We start from the raw sequence: 14623 nt of genomic DNA on the forward strand, positions 1-14623 counted from the left end.
GTTGGTTGGTTGGTTGGTTGGTTGGTTGGTTGGGAATTTGGCTTGTTAACTGTGTAGTTGATGGTTGGTTACTCAGAGAATTAGTTGTCAAAACAGTTGCTTTAAGTGTTCTGAAAATCTCTTCCTAAGAAACAAAAGACAGTCCTTTCGTGTTGAGTTTTTTCGTCTGTTGATGTACATCAACAAAAGAGAGAATAACATTTAGTGACGAGCACCTATGAAATTACTTGTACTCCAGTAAAACTTAGAACACTTAAGGCCCAGATAATTACAACCAAACGTATGAGCTTATTTAATATTATTTACTTGTCATGTTGGAATAATAACATATACTACATAAAGGTCAATGGCGTTTAAAATGTTAAGGCAGGATTCAGTATACTTGCTTTGTGAAACACAGAAGTGCTTCCTGCTGTCCTCTAACATAAAGCTGCATTCTTTTGTTCAGCTTACTCCTCGGTGTGAAGATCTGCTGGTCCGTTGCCGCTGGATGGGCAGAGGCAAGAGCTGCAAGGAGATGTTCAAAATGAGAAAGTCAATGGAAGGTTACTGCTGTGTCTTCAATTACATACGACCTACTGACAACTTCGATGAGTAAGATAAGGCTCTTTATTACATTATCTGCAATGTAAGTCTCCAAAATTACTAAATGCACAACTCCTATGTGTAGGCTTCACAAAATGTTATATTACATTTAATTACAAGTTTAAGGAAAGTTACTTTCCCACAAATTAAGATATTATGTCTTGTTATGGACAAAGTAGGTACTATGAATACAAGATCACAAGCTGAAATTCTCACATTTCTTTTCGCAACATACTGATCATGATGGGATAAAATTCCGCTCTCTACTAGGCTGAACACGGGACGGCCAGGGGAATACAATGCATATGGGAGATATGGGAAGAGCAGACAATTTTTAATTTTATACATTTTGGTAGCTTGTTAACAGATGATGGAAGGTGTACTTGTGAAATTAAATCTAGGATTGCCACGGCAAAAGCTGCATTTAACAAGAAGAAGAATCTTTTTACCAGCAAATTGGACTTAAATTTGAGAAGGAAACTAGTGAAATTGTACATTTGGAGCATGGTTTTGTATGGGGCTGAAACATGGACACTTAGGGCAGTAGATCAGAAACACCTGAACAGATTCGAAATGTGGTGTTGAAGAAGGATGGAGAACATCAGTTGGACCGATTATGTGAGAAATGAAGAAGTGTTATTTAGAGTCAGTGAGCAGAGGAATATCCTACACGAAATAAGAAAACGGAAGGCTAATTGGATTGGTCATGTTTTACGCAGAAACTGCCTTCTAAAAGAAGCTATCGAAGGAAAGATAGATGGGCGGATAGAAGTGACAAGAAGACGAGGAAGAAGACGTAAGAAGATGCTGGATGAACTTGGGGACAGAAGAGGATATTCTCTTTTGAAAGAGAAAGCTCTAGATCACATTAAGTGGAGGAACTGTTTTGGAAGAGACTGTGGACCTGTCGTCTTGACAGATTACTGATGAATGAATGATGAATGAATTTGAAAGGGGAAATTTCTTCTGGTACGTCTAATTTATTTTGCATATTTCAATGAATCTTAAAGAAAAAGAGTTAGCCTGGCTTATAAAGGAGTTCATTTGAGGGTTCTTATGAACACTGTAACGAAATCTCTTGCTCCATAAAAGACGATTTCCATTTCATAGACTGTGCCCAATTTTAGAGGAATGCCGAAAAATTATATTCCCATTCTGCGTGTGTACATCTTTTTCCCCATTCCCATTTTCATTCTTGTTCTGTTCTACTTCTGGGCTCGTAGTATGAGAGTAATTTAGGGAAAATACTTTACTCTATTCTTACTAGATTTTGTAGCATCTCGACATTTTTAATTCTTACTTTCTGTCAACGATTTTCAGTTCCTCTCCTAAATATTCAATATATATTTGATCGATGAATCGATATCCTGACATAGCTCTCAGAAAGCTCACTCTCGCAGCTTCCAGCATATAATGTCACAACAAAATCATACAGCACAGTTTCCCGCATCCAGCGTCAGGAACCATGCGTTGCCTCACCGCACCTTCTGTCAAAGATGATATAATACTGAGCACTCCTTTGGGCACAGGCCTGAACAGCGACTCAAATAAGATGATATTTCCTAATATTACTCATTGTTTCACTGGATAGCGATGATGAGTCCAGGAACGTCACTGTCGGTGAGCGTTTGAGTGCGCCAGGGTACCACATGGGGCTGACAGTACTCCTTGATCCACAGCCTGACGACTATTACTACCCTCTTCTTTCATCATACGGTGCCAAGGTAAGGAGAGTACGACCACTTGAAGTGGTCCTGTATATGGGTCACGACGCAAGGACACAATCATTAGACGCACTTTACGAATTCCGACTTATGTAGGTTTCTTTTTAATGCTAGTGGGGTGGGTCTAAGCCCCTTGTACTGCGCCAGTTCTGGCCTATTGTACCAGCTCCAGATGATAGGTGAGGCTAATTGTGGAGCAATTGGTGGAATGAAGGTTGCCAGGGGAAACCGAAGTACTCGGAGAAAACCTGCCCCAGAGCCACTTTGTCCACCAGAAATCCCACTTGACCAGACCCGGGATCGAATTCGGGCCGCCACGGTGCGTAGCCAGCGACTAACCGCTTGAGCTATGGCGCGGCCTACCTATGTAGGTTAATCATATTGCTATCACCATACAAATATTATGGGAATCCCACCTAATTTCGTAGCACTAAGCACGAATGTGTCGGTCACGGTAGCCGAGCGGTCTAAGGCATGCACTGTTTTCGCTCGCTCGGAAGCCGGGATCGTGGGTTCGAATCCCACTCAGGACATGGATGTTTATGTGCGTTTTTCTGTGTTTGTCTACAGGTAGAGGCCTTGCGACGAGCTGATCACTCGCCCAAGGAGTCCTACCGAATGTGTAAGATCTAGTAAACCGAAGTGAAACGGAGAGTTTCATGGAGGTAGGCCTAGGCCCAAATTGGGTCTGTAGCGCCACAAAAAAAAAAAAGCATGAATGCTTGCGTCCTTAGCATAAGGACGCAAGCAAATGTAATCTTCAAAGTAATGCCATATATAACTACTGTGTCCAAGAGGCGTGCATTGGCCATAACATTTAATACAATATAAAGTACATCTAGTACCACAGTAGTCATGACAATTCCACAATACTTTGATTCAAGCCAGAATAAATACATTTAAATTTAATTTTCAGTCAGTCTAAAATGACAAAACGTACATGATCACAATCATGGGTTTCTGCTACCATAGCGATGTGTATACTCTTCTAGAACTGCTGATAGAACTGCTGGATGAGATAGAAGCAACCAAGTTGCAATTGATTTACTTAACGGGACAAATATGGGGAATGCGATAGCGTATTTGGTTGAGGCACTATGCTACAAGCTGAATGATCGTGAGTACGATTCCCGATGAGGTCATTAAATTTTTTCGATTGATCTAATCCTTCCAGCCGCACTAAAGCCCTGGGTTCGACTCAGCCTGAAACAGAAATGAGTACCAGGAATCTTCCTAGAGGTAAAGGGCGGAGGGCGCATAAGACTGACAACCTTACCGTCATCTGTGAGCCGATTGTCTAGATAATGTGGGAGTATCACAACCCTATGGGCCTCCACAGCCTGTTACAGAGATAGCTTTACCTCTCTTTTAAAATTTAACAGGACAAATATTATTTGAATGAAAATAAAATTTATATTTTACATGCTGTGAACTTCATTTATGTGATGTACTTTCCAGGTATTGGTGTTCAACCCGGGAGACTTCCCAGACACACCCAGTGGCGGATTGATAGAGAAACTTGTGCCTCCGAAGACAGAAGTGTTCTTCCGGTTAGAAGCGACTTCAGTGTATGCTGAACCCATCGTGAAGAGCTTCGACAGAAAGCAAAGGGGCTGTCTCTTTTCCAGCGAGCTTTCCCTGCTCTTCGGTGACTCCTACTCCTACAGCGACTGTCTCATGAACTGCCGTATCCGCAGCATCCACACGCTCTGCGGCTGTCTGCCTTTCTACTTTCCCGTTCGAGGTATCTGCCATTCATATCTTGTAATTAAATCCGCTTCAAAGAAACAGGTATAAAATTAATTTAATTCGCTTAGTGGGGGGTTGAATTCAGTTGGGTCCACTCGGCACGGCGGCCAATGATTGGCTTATTGCACCTGCCCCGGGTGATTATGATGATGGAGAATTTGGTGAAATGAAGATTGGCAGGGGAAACCGAAGTACTCGGAGAAAACCTACCACAGCGTCACTTTGTCCAACACAAATCCCACTTGACCAGACTTGGGTTTGAACCCGGGCCACCGCGGTGGGAAGCCAGCGACTAACCGCTTGAGCTACGGCGCGGCCAACAAATATAGAAACTTTGGCTTCCAGATGAAACTGTACAATAGAATAGAACAGAATGAGTGGGCGTCAAATTGTCCAAGCCCCGCGATCAGTCACAATCTTCTGTGCATCGTGAACAACTATGCCATGAGCCAACCCGCATAAACTTCAGGAATTCTGTATTTCCACATCCTGTTGCATATGTTTAATTAAACGTCTATGTACCCACAGTCCGTCAATAATGCAACAGTTGTTTAATCACCATTTAACACTTAACACAACATGTTTCGGCCATAGATGGCTGAAATGATGCACATCTCCATAATCTTGTTATGAATAAGTTGAGCCTGCGCCTATGTACATTACGCCATCATGAGTCAACTGTTAGAAATGTAAATTTTACAAAATTTATATAAATATTATACGTGAACATCTGATAAGAATGTATGAGCAGGGATAGCTGAGTCGATACAGCGAATAGCTACTTCTGGACAGCTGGAGTTCGATTCCCGGCAAGATTTTCTCTTCTCAACATTGTCCAAATTGGCCCTGGGGCCCAGCCAGCTTCCTGTCCAATGGGCATGACGGGTTCCTCCGGTTTGTAAAGCGTCCAGGGCGTGAAGCCAACTGCTCACTTCCAGCTAGTGCGGAGGTTAAGAATGGGGGGAGGTATACCTCCATTCCTTCATAAGTTTAAGAGGCCTTATGCTTAATTAATTAAGCATAGGGATAACTGTATCTCTTTGTAAAAAAACTGCTAGTCTCTTTCTTTTCAAAATGCCCAATCATTTGCCTCTTTATTAATCCAGCACTCCTACTGTGTCTAATTTCCTTTGATTGAATTCTACTAACACGGATAATTCCGCATTCTTTAACGAATGTTTCACAAAATGTGATAACTGTCATTACTTACAGAAGTCAGCGTTTCTCTTTTACTAATTATAATTTTAATTTATTTATCTCTGCACTTATCACGGCGATACCAAGTGATAATTTAACAGTAACTGTGACTTTCCATTAGCTAAGAGGTGAAAATTTTTCCTATAATTCAATTTAAATGAACTGTTTCCCATCTAATATTATGCAGGCTAAAATTTGCGGACATACAGCAATCGGCAGACTACTGGTTGAGAAATGTGGCACAAAGTCCGTCTGTGAGACCAGAAATAGCCCGTTACCTGTTACAATTTTTAGTAAAAGATTAAGCTGCCTCTGTAACATGCGGTGAAGACCCACATTTTCTAGACAATGTGGTCACAGATGGCTGTAAAATTGTCAGCCTTACGCACCGGCTGCCCTTTACCCCCAGAAAAATTCCTGGTAATCATTTCTGTTAGAGGCAGAGTCCATCCCAGGGACATAGTGCGGCTGGATGGATTAGATCAACTTAAAATCTAATGGCCTCATCGGGATTCGATTCCCCAACCTTCCGGTTTGCAACAGAGTGCTCAACTAACTACGCTACCGCAGTATTACAAACGTCATGCCTTGGTTAAAATAGTACATGCACTTAACCTTAGAAAGAAGAAGAAATTCGGGGGAGCAAGGCTGTGCATATCTTACTTGGAAATATCCTACAAACGCACTTCGGACAAAATTGTCGATTGATCTTTCAGGAAAAAGTTCAACAGTTCAACTCTACTTTAGGGTTTTTCAGAACTTAGCAAATTAACCGATAGAACGTGATTGAATCAATTTGAATTCATTATAGGATTTATTCATTCGCGTTACTGCAAGGGGCGATCATAATGAGCACATAACGAATTGCTCACGCAATGGAATCCTAGGTTTGAATCCATTTTGGCACATGCACGATTGTTCACTCAGTTCTGTGTTTCCTCTTTGTGACTGAGGCCTTGACGTAGATAATACTTCCACCCAAACATCCACCCGGACACCCAACACATTATATGAAATATAAGTAACAATGTTATTATTAGCGCATCAACATTTTCTTCCGCCGGTCAAATGGGCAGAGCAACCTAAGGTGCTCTTCAATAACTCGAACGTTGAGTTGTTGCTGTTTGAATCCCGCTTGAGACATGGACATTGAATTTGTTCTGTACATATGTTATGGGCCTTTCCACTGCCTCTTTTCCTTCAAAGGAGTCATAAAAGTACAAATATAATGTTGTTAGACATTATCCATCATCCTGTTTTTTATTTTAAACACAACGTTTCGGAGACTGCATTCTGTCTCCGTCTTCAGGTGGAACCTACTCAGATAGAGACTAGGTCTATCCATTGGGCTCAACTGAATAGGTTCCACCGGATGATGGAGTAAGTGACCAGTTTCCGAAATGTTGCATGTTTTAAATAAAAACAGGACGATGGATAGTGTCCAGAAACATGCTATATTAATATAGAGTTGTCACAAATATTTAGTCCAACAAAATATCTAAAATATCCATACTTTCAGAAATTACATCCCAACTGCTAAATTCCAGAGGACCTAATGCCCGCAACAGAATAAGAAGAAGAAACATATTTATTTCCTTACATACATCAGCTGTATCAGACTAATTTCTCAGAATTTTTGTTTCAATTTCAGGAAGAACAAGAAAATGTAACCTGCTGGATGTTCCATGTTTGCATAAATACAGAGGTACGTATGAAGCAAGAATATCACTTTTCGCTTCTAGTTTCTTTTCCGTTTGGCGTGGTTCTAACTTGCCTTTGGGAAGAGAGAGTTTAGCCAAGTTCTGATATGTAACCAAAAAAAAAATTACATTGCCTTCCTTAATACACTTAACGTCAGATATGTTCAGTCACTTAAAGTAAAGGTAAAGGTAAAATTGTCCTGTGCTTAACTAATAAAGCACTACGCCATGAAGGTGTATGGAAGAGTGGAGGTATAGATCCACATTTTCCTGACCTCGGCACTATTTGGAGGTGAGCAGTCAGTTTCTCGCCCAGGCCGCTCTACCCCCGGGGAGGGAGTCCCGGTATCCATTGGATAGGAGGTTGGGTGGACCGCAGAGTCGGTCTCGACGACGTGGAGAAAATAAAAATTTTCACCCTACCTGGTCTCGAACTCCTACACCTCGGCCGTCCAGTCCGTAGCCAGTCGCAATACAGAATGCGCTGGCCAAGCTATCTCAGTCACTTAAAGAACTACACAAAATGCAAAAATATAAACTGGCCCATTATTTTCTTGCAAAACGAACTTTACTACTAATTTATTATGATGTGTAATAATGTCCAGTTTATTAGTGACTAAGACGCGGGTTTGGACTGGCAAATCGATTTATTGGCTACTCATCAGTCGTGACTAAAATTAGTTTCTGTCTAGAAACCCGAGATTAACGGCCGTGGGAATCCGTTGCGCTGACCACACAACACCCTCTATCCGCAAACGTTGGCACTAACTTCGCCGATAAGCGGCGCTGGCTCGGTTAGTATACTTCTCTTGTGGACTCGCAGGGTCACGGTGGAGGTATTCGACACCGCCTCCACAAAGCTCTCGTTATATAGCCGCGGCGCGGACAGCATAGAAAACCTCTTCCATTCTGAATAGTTGAGTCATCTAGTAACCAGTCACAGCGCTTACCTCATAACAATGCATTCCCTATTGTCATCACGTTCTTGAGGGGGAAGTTGTTTACCGGCCGTCGCATAGAAACGGCAGTTCTTCTACTGTTGCCTGTATTCGTTACCACGAGGATGTTTACGGACATTTCTCTATTGTTAAAGGAACGGCCAATATGTCACAATAACACACGGACGCACAGAATTACTGGATTTTTGGACTTTTCCCATCGTCCGGTATTCTAGAAAATAGAAAACACGATGTTTCGGAAACTCAATCTGTTTCCGTCCTCAGGTGAGGAAGGAAAGACATCTACTTAGTTCGGCCCATTAGAAAGAGCTAGTATCAGTCACTGGATTGAGGGGCCCAACTAAGTAATTGTCCCCCTTTCACCTGAGGACGGAAAAAGATCCAGTTTCCGAAATGTGTTTTCTAATTTTTAAAATACCAGATGATCGATGAAGTCCGAAAACCCAGTAATTCCGAGTGTTATACACCACCGACAGAGCCATTTAGAGAATTTCCTCTCCATGCGCGCAATCCATCCCGCTTATCTCGATCTATTTCATTTGATCACCTTACTTTTGTCTAAAGCTGAAATTGTAAACCCCCTCATATGTAGTTCCTTCAGTTTTCCTTACTTCCTCTCTCTTAGATGCTTAAGTTCTCTTTAGGAGTTTGCTCCCAAGATGCACAGAACTGGCCAACTCTACACCAGTAATTACAAAATGATTTTAATGTAATGGACATAGAACAGGTCTAATAGCCTAAGCCGTAACGCTAATGATAATAACTTTGTGTTTATTCTGTTGAACGGCCTTCATTCTGTTATTTTCCTCTGCACGGTTTCAGAGAAGTGGAGCACTTTGCGACCCACTGAGAACATTCCAGGTTTAGGCGCAGAGATGCAAGAGTCCATATCGTGTGAGGAATGTTCTCCCGCGTGCTCCGACACAACGTACCACGTGCAGACCTCCTCAGCTCATCTGTCGCAAACTCCTTACCTTCGATCAGGCTTCATGTGAGTCCACTGTGATTTCGTGTCCAAGTATGAAATAGTATTCTCCCATCTCCCAGCTCGAAGAAGAATGGCAGACGTACAGTTACAGAAGCCAACTTTCCTCATATGCCTCTAGTAAATCTCCGTCTATATTCCTTCTAATCAATGACGTAGCACCCTTTTGGTCTGCCCATTCCTTCATTGTCAGTCTAATTATAAATAATTTTCAGACAACTCCGAGTGGCAAGATATACAGGCAATTTATTAGGAAATGACAATAGAGCTGATAAAATTACTACTTGAATAAAGAGAAGGGTTCAGAACGAAATGGGGAATTTATTCTGCAGGCTAACGCTGTAAAATGACAGTTTAAATTTCACACATAATTTGATTAAAATATTTTCATTTGTTCAGAAATTGTGATTGGTTCGGTAGAAAATAAATACACATGAAAATCTTAAACAATCTCTTTCAATTATAATGTATGGGGAAATAGCATAGCAAATTATGTTCAATGAACACAGTTTGTGCTTCGTTGATCTAGTAAAACTCTACAAATCTGTGGAACGATTTAATGAATGCAGAAAATTTTACGTTACAGAGAAAACATTTCCTTAAAGAATCACAGCGTATTTCACCTGTACTTTGGCAGTAGGAACACACTTCGTCTCAAACAAGATGTGCTGTATTACTGGTATGACCTACTGAGTAAGTAATTTTGTTCTAGTTACAGTAGTACAAAATTGTGTTTTTATGAAGAATACCAATTGGCCACCGATGCCACGGCAATTTGTGAGCTTTAATCTTCCTCTTATGTTACATTTCGCTATATAATTCCATAAGAATCTCATTACAAAAATACTTCTGTATTCGAACCACCAACCTTGTATTTACGGCGCCGGTGCCTTACCGCTAGGCCACCAGGACATGTATGACGTAGATGACTGAGATCTTCCTTATATTATACGACTTGGTTTATAGCTGCAGAAAAATCGTATTTATTTATTCACTTTTCATTTTCTATTGACAAAAGACACAGTGGTCTAGAACCCGGTACCTTCCAACCACGTAACTTCTGAACCATATACCAGGGCCTTATCAAAGGCCCACCATGGTTATGGCAAATATTCGCCTTCGTCCTCCACATGTTCTACCGCTTCGTTTCTACAAAATTCCTCTTTACTTCTTGCTTCTTTTCAAAGTCATTATACGACTGACAGTTTGCCAGTCACTTTCTCTTAATCTAGAGCCCATTCAGGCGTTCATGATCAGATCTTAGTCTTGAAGTAAGCTTCATTGTTTGGCCTTTAATGCACAATTTGCAAAACACGACTGATAAACAAACTGGAGGTCTCTACGTTCCTCCATATCGATTTTACGACCAATTAAATAAAACATTATGCAAAATACATGGCTAAATCGAAAAGGGAGTCCCTAGAAACTCGCTGTGGTTTGTAGTTCAGCGGCTAACTGATCCGAATGCAGTTCTCGGGAAGAGTTTGAGTGACCAATAAGGGAGGTAGTTACAGATTAGATGCGTCACACCTCCACCGACACTAAAGTCCACATCCACAGAAAAGATTTTACTAATAACCGATAAAACAGAATTCAGAAATAAGTGATAACTCGTTATATTTAATTCCTTTTATATGGGAGTTTCGAAATGCACTGGCCACAAAACAGTTTAAGAGTTGCTAAAACGTGCTAGAAGTGATCGACTGTTAATTTTAGATGGGCGCTGAGAAGCAAAAGAAGTGCAAATTTAACACTAAAACCAGCTCACATATAATTTTTCAAAACTGTCCAATCAGTTGTTAGTTCCTAAGGCTTTTCATTCTGACGTGTTGTGTTTGTATATAGGTTGTAAGATTACTCCTCGGGTTTTATCGTAATTTTAGGTAACTTCGGCGGCATCTGCGGCCTATTCGTGGGCTTCAGTCTCATCAGCATCGTAGAGTTCGTCTACTTCTTCACGCTCCGGCTCTTCTTTGCGGCCAGGGGAGCAGAAGATAAGAATTCCGGAAAAAATATCGATTCTGCAAATAAAATAAGAGGCCTTGGTGCCAGAAACAGAGATATTTACTGGCGCGAGATTATACCACGCCAAGATGTAACTCGTTACTGAGTCATCATTTAGTTCAGCCAGCCCGAGTAATAACTAAAAACTGCAAATATCTATACTTTCCCGTGTAAAGCTGATAGTCGCTCTGTCAGTCAAGCAATCTCCCTCTTTATACCACCCGAAGGAGCATTGCTATGTCTAGAAAACCGCCACCGGACACCATCAGCCACAATAAATTCAGTTCACACGTTCTATTCCTTCAGCACCCATCTTAATATTACCCGTATGTACTGCATATTGTATGTCAATGATTCCAAAGTTGTCTACCCTTTCGGGTATTTTTATTTAAGTTCTGTATACGTTTCTCATCCCTAATATAAAGTTCCAGTGCCCTTTTGGCTGGTCAAGAATAGTCATCATTTTAAATTCTGGTTCAAACAATTTAACATAACAAACAATGAACTGTCAACAATGTAAAGTACGCCTTCATAAATGCTACCAGAATACACACGTGTTACAGATGAGCATAATTCATATTCAAAGCTTTATTAATAATATTATTTGAAGAAGGTTATAAAATTATAAATTCATTATTATTATTGATAAATTTGTGTATCTTTTTATTACTTTCCCGCTCTTGTTCCAAGTGCTTCTTTGTTTCCCTTTTCTCATGCACCATCGAACATAAGTGAGACACAGTCTCATATAAAACAACATATAGGACTATCATTTTGTAAAACTGCTTCACGATTGTACATACGGCACAGAGAAGTAATTATTCTGAACTGAAATATGTCGAACTTAAAGTTCATTATTTAATGCCTGTACTTCAAACCCAAGAAGACGATAATGAATGAGCGATAGGATTGATTGAAAGTGTTTTGCTATCATAGCGCATGAAAGAACAGACCAAAGTAATTCTTGGCCAGTGTAGCATATTCTCAAACAGAAAATGTAAACAGATACAGCCTGAATAAAAATCGCCCGATTTAGCTAACCTGTTCGGCACCATGCGCGCTACAAGACGTCAGTGAGATGCACATTCACATCTCGTGGATCATGTGCAGTTGTTAAGGGATTGAAATCGTCTGTACCGGCAGACAGTGAACATGTAAGGATGCCATCGGCTTGTAACAATAGCACAGACATTAAGAAAATAGTCTCATGAGGCAACTCACGATAACGGGCTATGTTATAGGCATGCAAATGAAAGAAAATAAGTTGATTTTTTTAAAAAAGGAAATACTTAAAATGTTTTCAGGTTCACGTCAGACACTTCAAAGCTTGAAACACTTGCACCCAAAACTTATGTTACATCAGCCTTCTGTGAACTTCCTTTTCATACTCGAACACAAACTGGTAAACAGAGTAGCTGCATATGGGCTGGACAATCGATTCCATGGCAAGGGAAGGGTTTATTTCTTTCTGCTTGTAATTAGATTCAGGATACAGCCTAATGAAAATCTTGTAGATACCAAACAAATATATTTTATATTTGCACTTTGAACCTAAAATTCATCTATATAAAAGTAAAAAATAAGGTTGTCAGCCTTACGCGCCGGCCGCGCTTTACTCCCCAGGAAAATTATTTAATTAAATCCTGGTACTTATTTATGTTAGAGGCTGAGTAAACCCCAGGGCCTAGTGCGGCTGGAAGGATTAGGTCAACTGAAAAAAAAAATCCAGTGACATCATAGGGGATTGAACCCGCGACCTTCCGGCTTGTAGCATAGCTCCTCAACCACTACGCTACCGCGTGCCCGGGTCTGGTCAAGTGGGATTTGTAGTGGACAAAGTGGCGCTGGGGCAGGTTTTCTCCGAGTACTTCGGTTTCTCCTGCCAATCTTCATTCCACCAATTGCTCCACAATCACCCTCACCTATCATCTGGGGCAGGTACAATAGGCCAGAAGTGGCCGCGGTACCAGGGACTTAGTCCCACCCCACTAGAAAGAAAAAAATACATAACAAGCAAAACACCGCAGCCTTATTACAAAGACCAACCGGTTAATATCCTTGAGGAAATAATCTCTCTTTATTGTGAGCATCATTTAAAAATATAAAGACATTTTTAAGGAGAATGTGAGTTTTGTTTAAGTCACAGCAGCTGTTACACACAGTAACCACCTGTTATAAGGGGTTAAACAACATGGCATATACAAAAAAGCAGAAAAAATAGACTGTGGTTGCGACAGAGAGATGAGAGAAATAGAACGAAAGAAAAGTGTCCAGAGAAGAATTTGTATTGTAGACAGATTGTCACGGCGTATTTCCTTCAATTTTTCTCCTTTACGTTCGTCCCATTTCATGACACTTCTTGTGCTACCCTTCTGTATCCTTCCTGCCCTGTCCTTCCTCTTTCCGTCCCTTCTCTGGTTTACCCCTACTCCAGTAACATACCTGTTAGCCTACAGCAGTCATCAAAGGAACTAAATCATTAATAAAGCTTCTTCAATTGCCTCTTTGCGTAAATCTAGTCAAAGCAGGGAACATCTCATTATCCCAAAGCTGCTGGGTAAGTATCGAGTAATTCTAAGTTATTCCGTCGGATGTGATAAGGCCCAGCGGTTGGCAAGCAGACTCAAAGTGAAGTGTCTCAGGTTTGTGTTTTGAAGAAAGTACCTCTTTCCTACTTGCCGCAGTAACGACTTGCTTACTATTCACATACATTTAAATATAAGGTTTAATGTTTATGAATGTACGCCACTCATAAACTCTGGTTATCGTAGTTTCCTTATATGCATTTTAGTGAGAACTTTTACTCTAAAATGATCTCTTAAACTGCCAGTTCAATACGCCATGTTTAAATGCACGAAGCATCGGGTGATTCAATTGTCTTCTTATCGACAAAATCTTTTTTTTTAATTTCCTTAGTGGGGGGGGGGGTGGAGTCCAACAGGATCCACTCGGCAAGGCGGCCACTGATTAGCCAATTGTAGCCTGCCCCGGGTGATTATGATGATGGAGAATTTGGTGGAATGAAGATTGGCAGGGGAAAGTGACGTACTCTGAGAAAACCCACCCCAACGCCACTTTGTCTACCACAAATCCCACTTGACCAGACCCGGGATCGAACCCGGGCCGCCGCGGTGTGAAGCCAGCGACTAACCGCTTGAGCTATGGCGCGGCCATATCGACAAATCTTACACTTGATTGCTATTTTTCTCACGGCTCTATAATGATTATTATCTTCTAGGATTTTCCGACGTGTACGAGTGTGGTCGGTTGAAACCAACTTTGAGAAAAATATGCTAACACTTTCTTAAAGATAGAGAAGTATTCTAGTGTGAAGACAGAGGTAGCAGAGGTCTCTGTTTCTATCAGACATCACGGTGTCACATCGTGGAAGACCATTATCTGGTTGTCTCTTATTTCTGTAATCTTTTCGAATTCAGTAGGAACTGTCAGCACCGATCACAATGAATTAAATCTAGGAAGCTGCAAAGGGACGAAATGAAATGATGGCATACTGCAAAAATGCCCATAAAGACGCATATATTAGCTAAATATTTTACGTGAAATACACGCATATTGAAAAAAAAAATGTAGCCATAACCTTAAAGTTCCCTCTACAGAAATACCTATCTTTTGTCCTTCGCAGATATTGTGTTCTTACAAACTGAAAATTTGTGGCAACCCTGCGCCGAGCAATTCTATCGCGCCATTCTTTCAACAGCA

At 40.9% G+C, this 14623-nt stretch overlaps 1 protein-coding gene across 1 annotated transcript in view; it reads left to right on the top strand.

Moving 5' to 3' along the window:
* Nucleotides 1-11446, top strand: part of LOC111871550 (sodium channel protein Nach) — a 17598-nt gene extending 6152 nt beyond the window's left edge. The window contains exons 4-10 of the mRNA XM_033754299.1: nucleotides 371-594; nucleotides 2177-2309; nucleotides 3768-4053; nucleotides 6907-6960; nucleotides 8737-8905; nucleotides 9486-9592; nucleotides 10783-11446. Coding sequence (XP_033610190.1) covers nucleotides 371-594; nucleotides 2177-2309; nucleotides 3768-4053; nucleotides 6907-6960; nucleotides 8737-8905; nucleotides 9486-9592; nucleotides 10783-11009 — 1200 coding nt within the window. The 3' untranslated portion in view covers nucleotides 11010-11446. The remainder of the gene's footprint in view (nucleotides 1-370; nucleotides 595-2176; nucleotides 2310-3767; nucleotides 4054-6906; nucleotides 6961-8736; nucleotides 8906-9485; nucleotides 9593-10782) is intronic.
* The last annotated feature ends 3177 nt before the right edge of the window (nucleotides 11447-14623 follow it).

This window comes from Cryptotermes secundus, unplaced genomic scaffold (genome assembly GCF_002891405.2).
Source record: "Cryptotermes secundus unplaced genomic scaffold, Csec_1.0 scaffold1264, whole genome shotgun sequence".
Classification (NCBI taxonomy): domain Eukaryota; kingdom Metazoa; phylum Arthropoda; class Insecta; order Blattodea; family Kalotermitidae; genus Cryptotermes; species Cryptotermes secundus.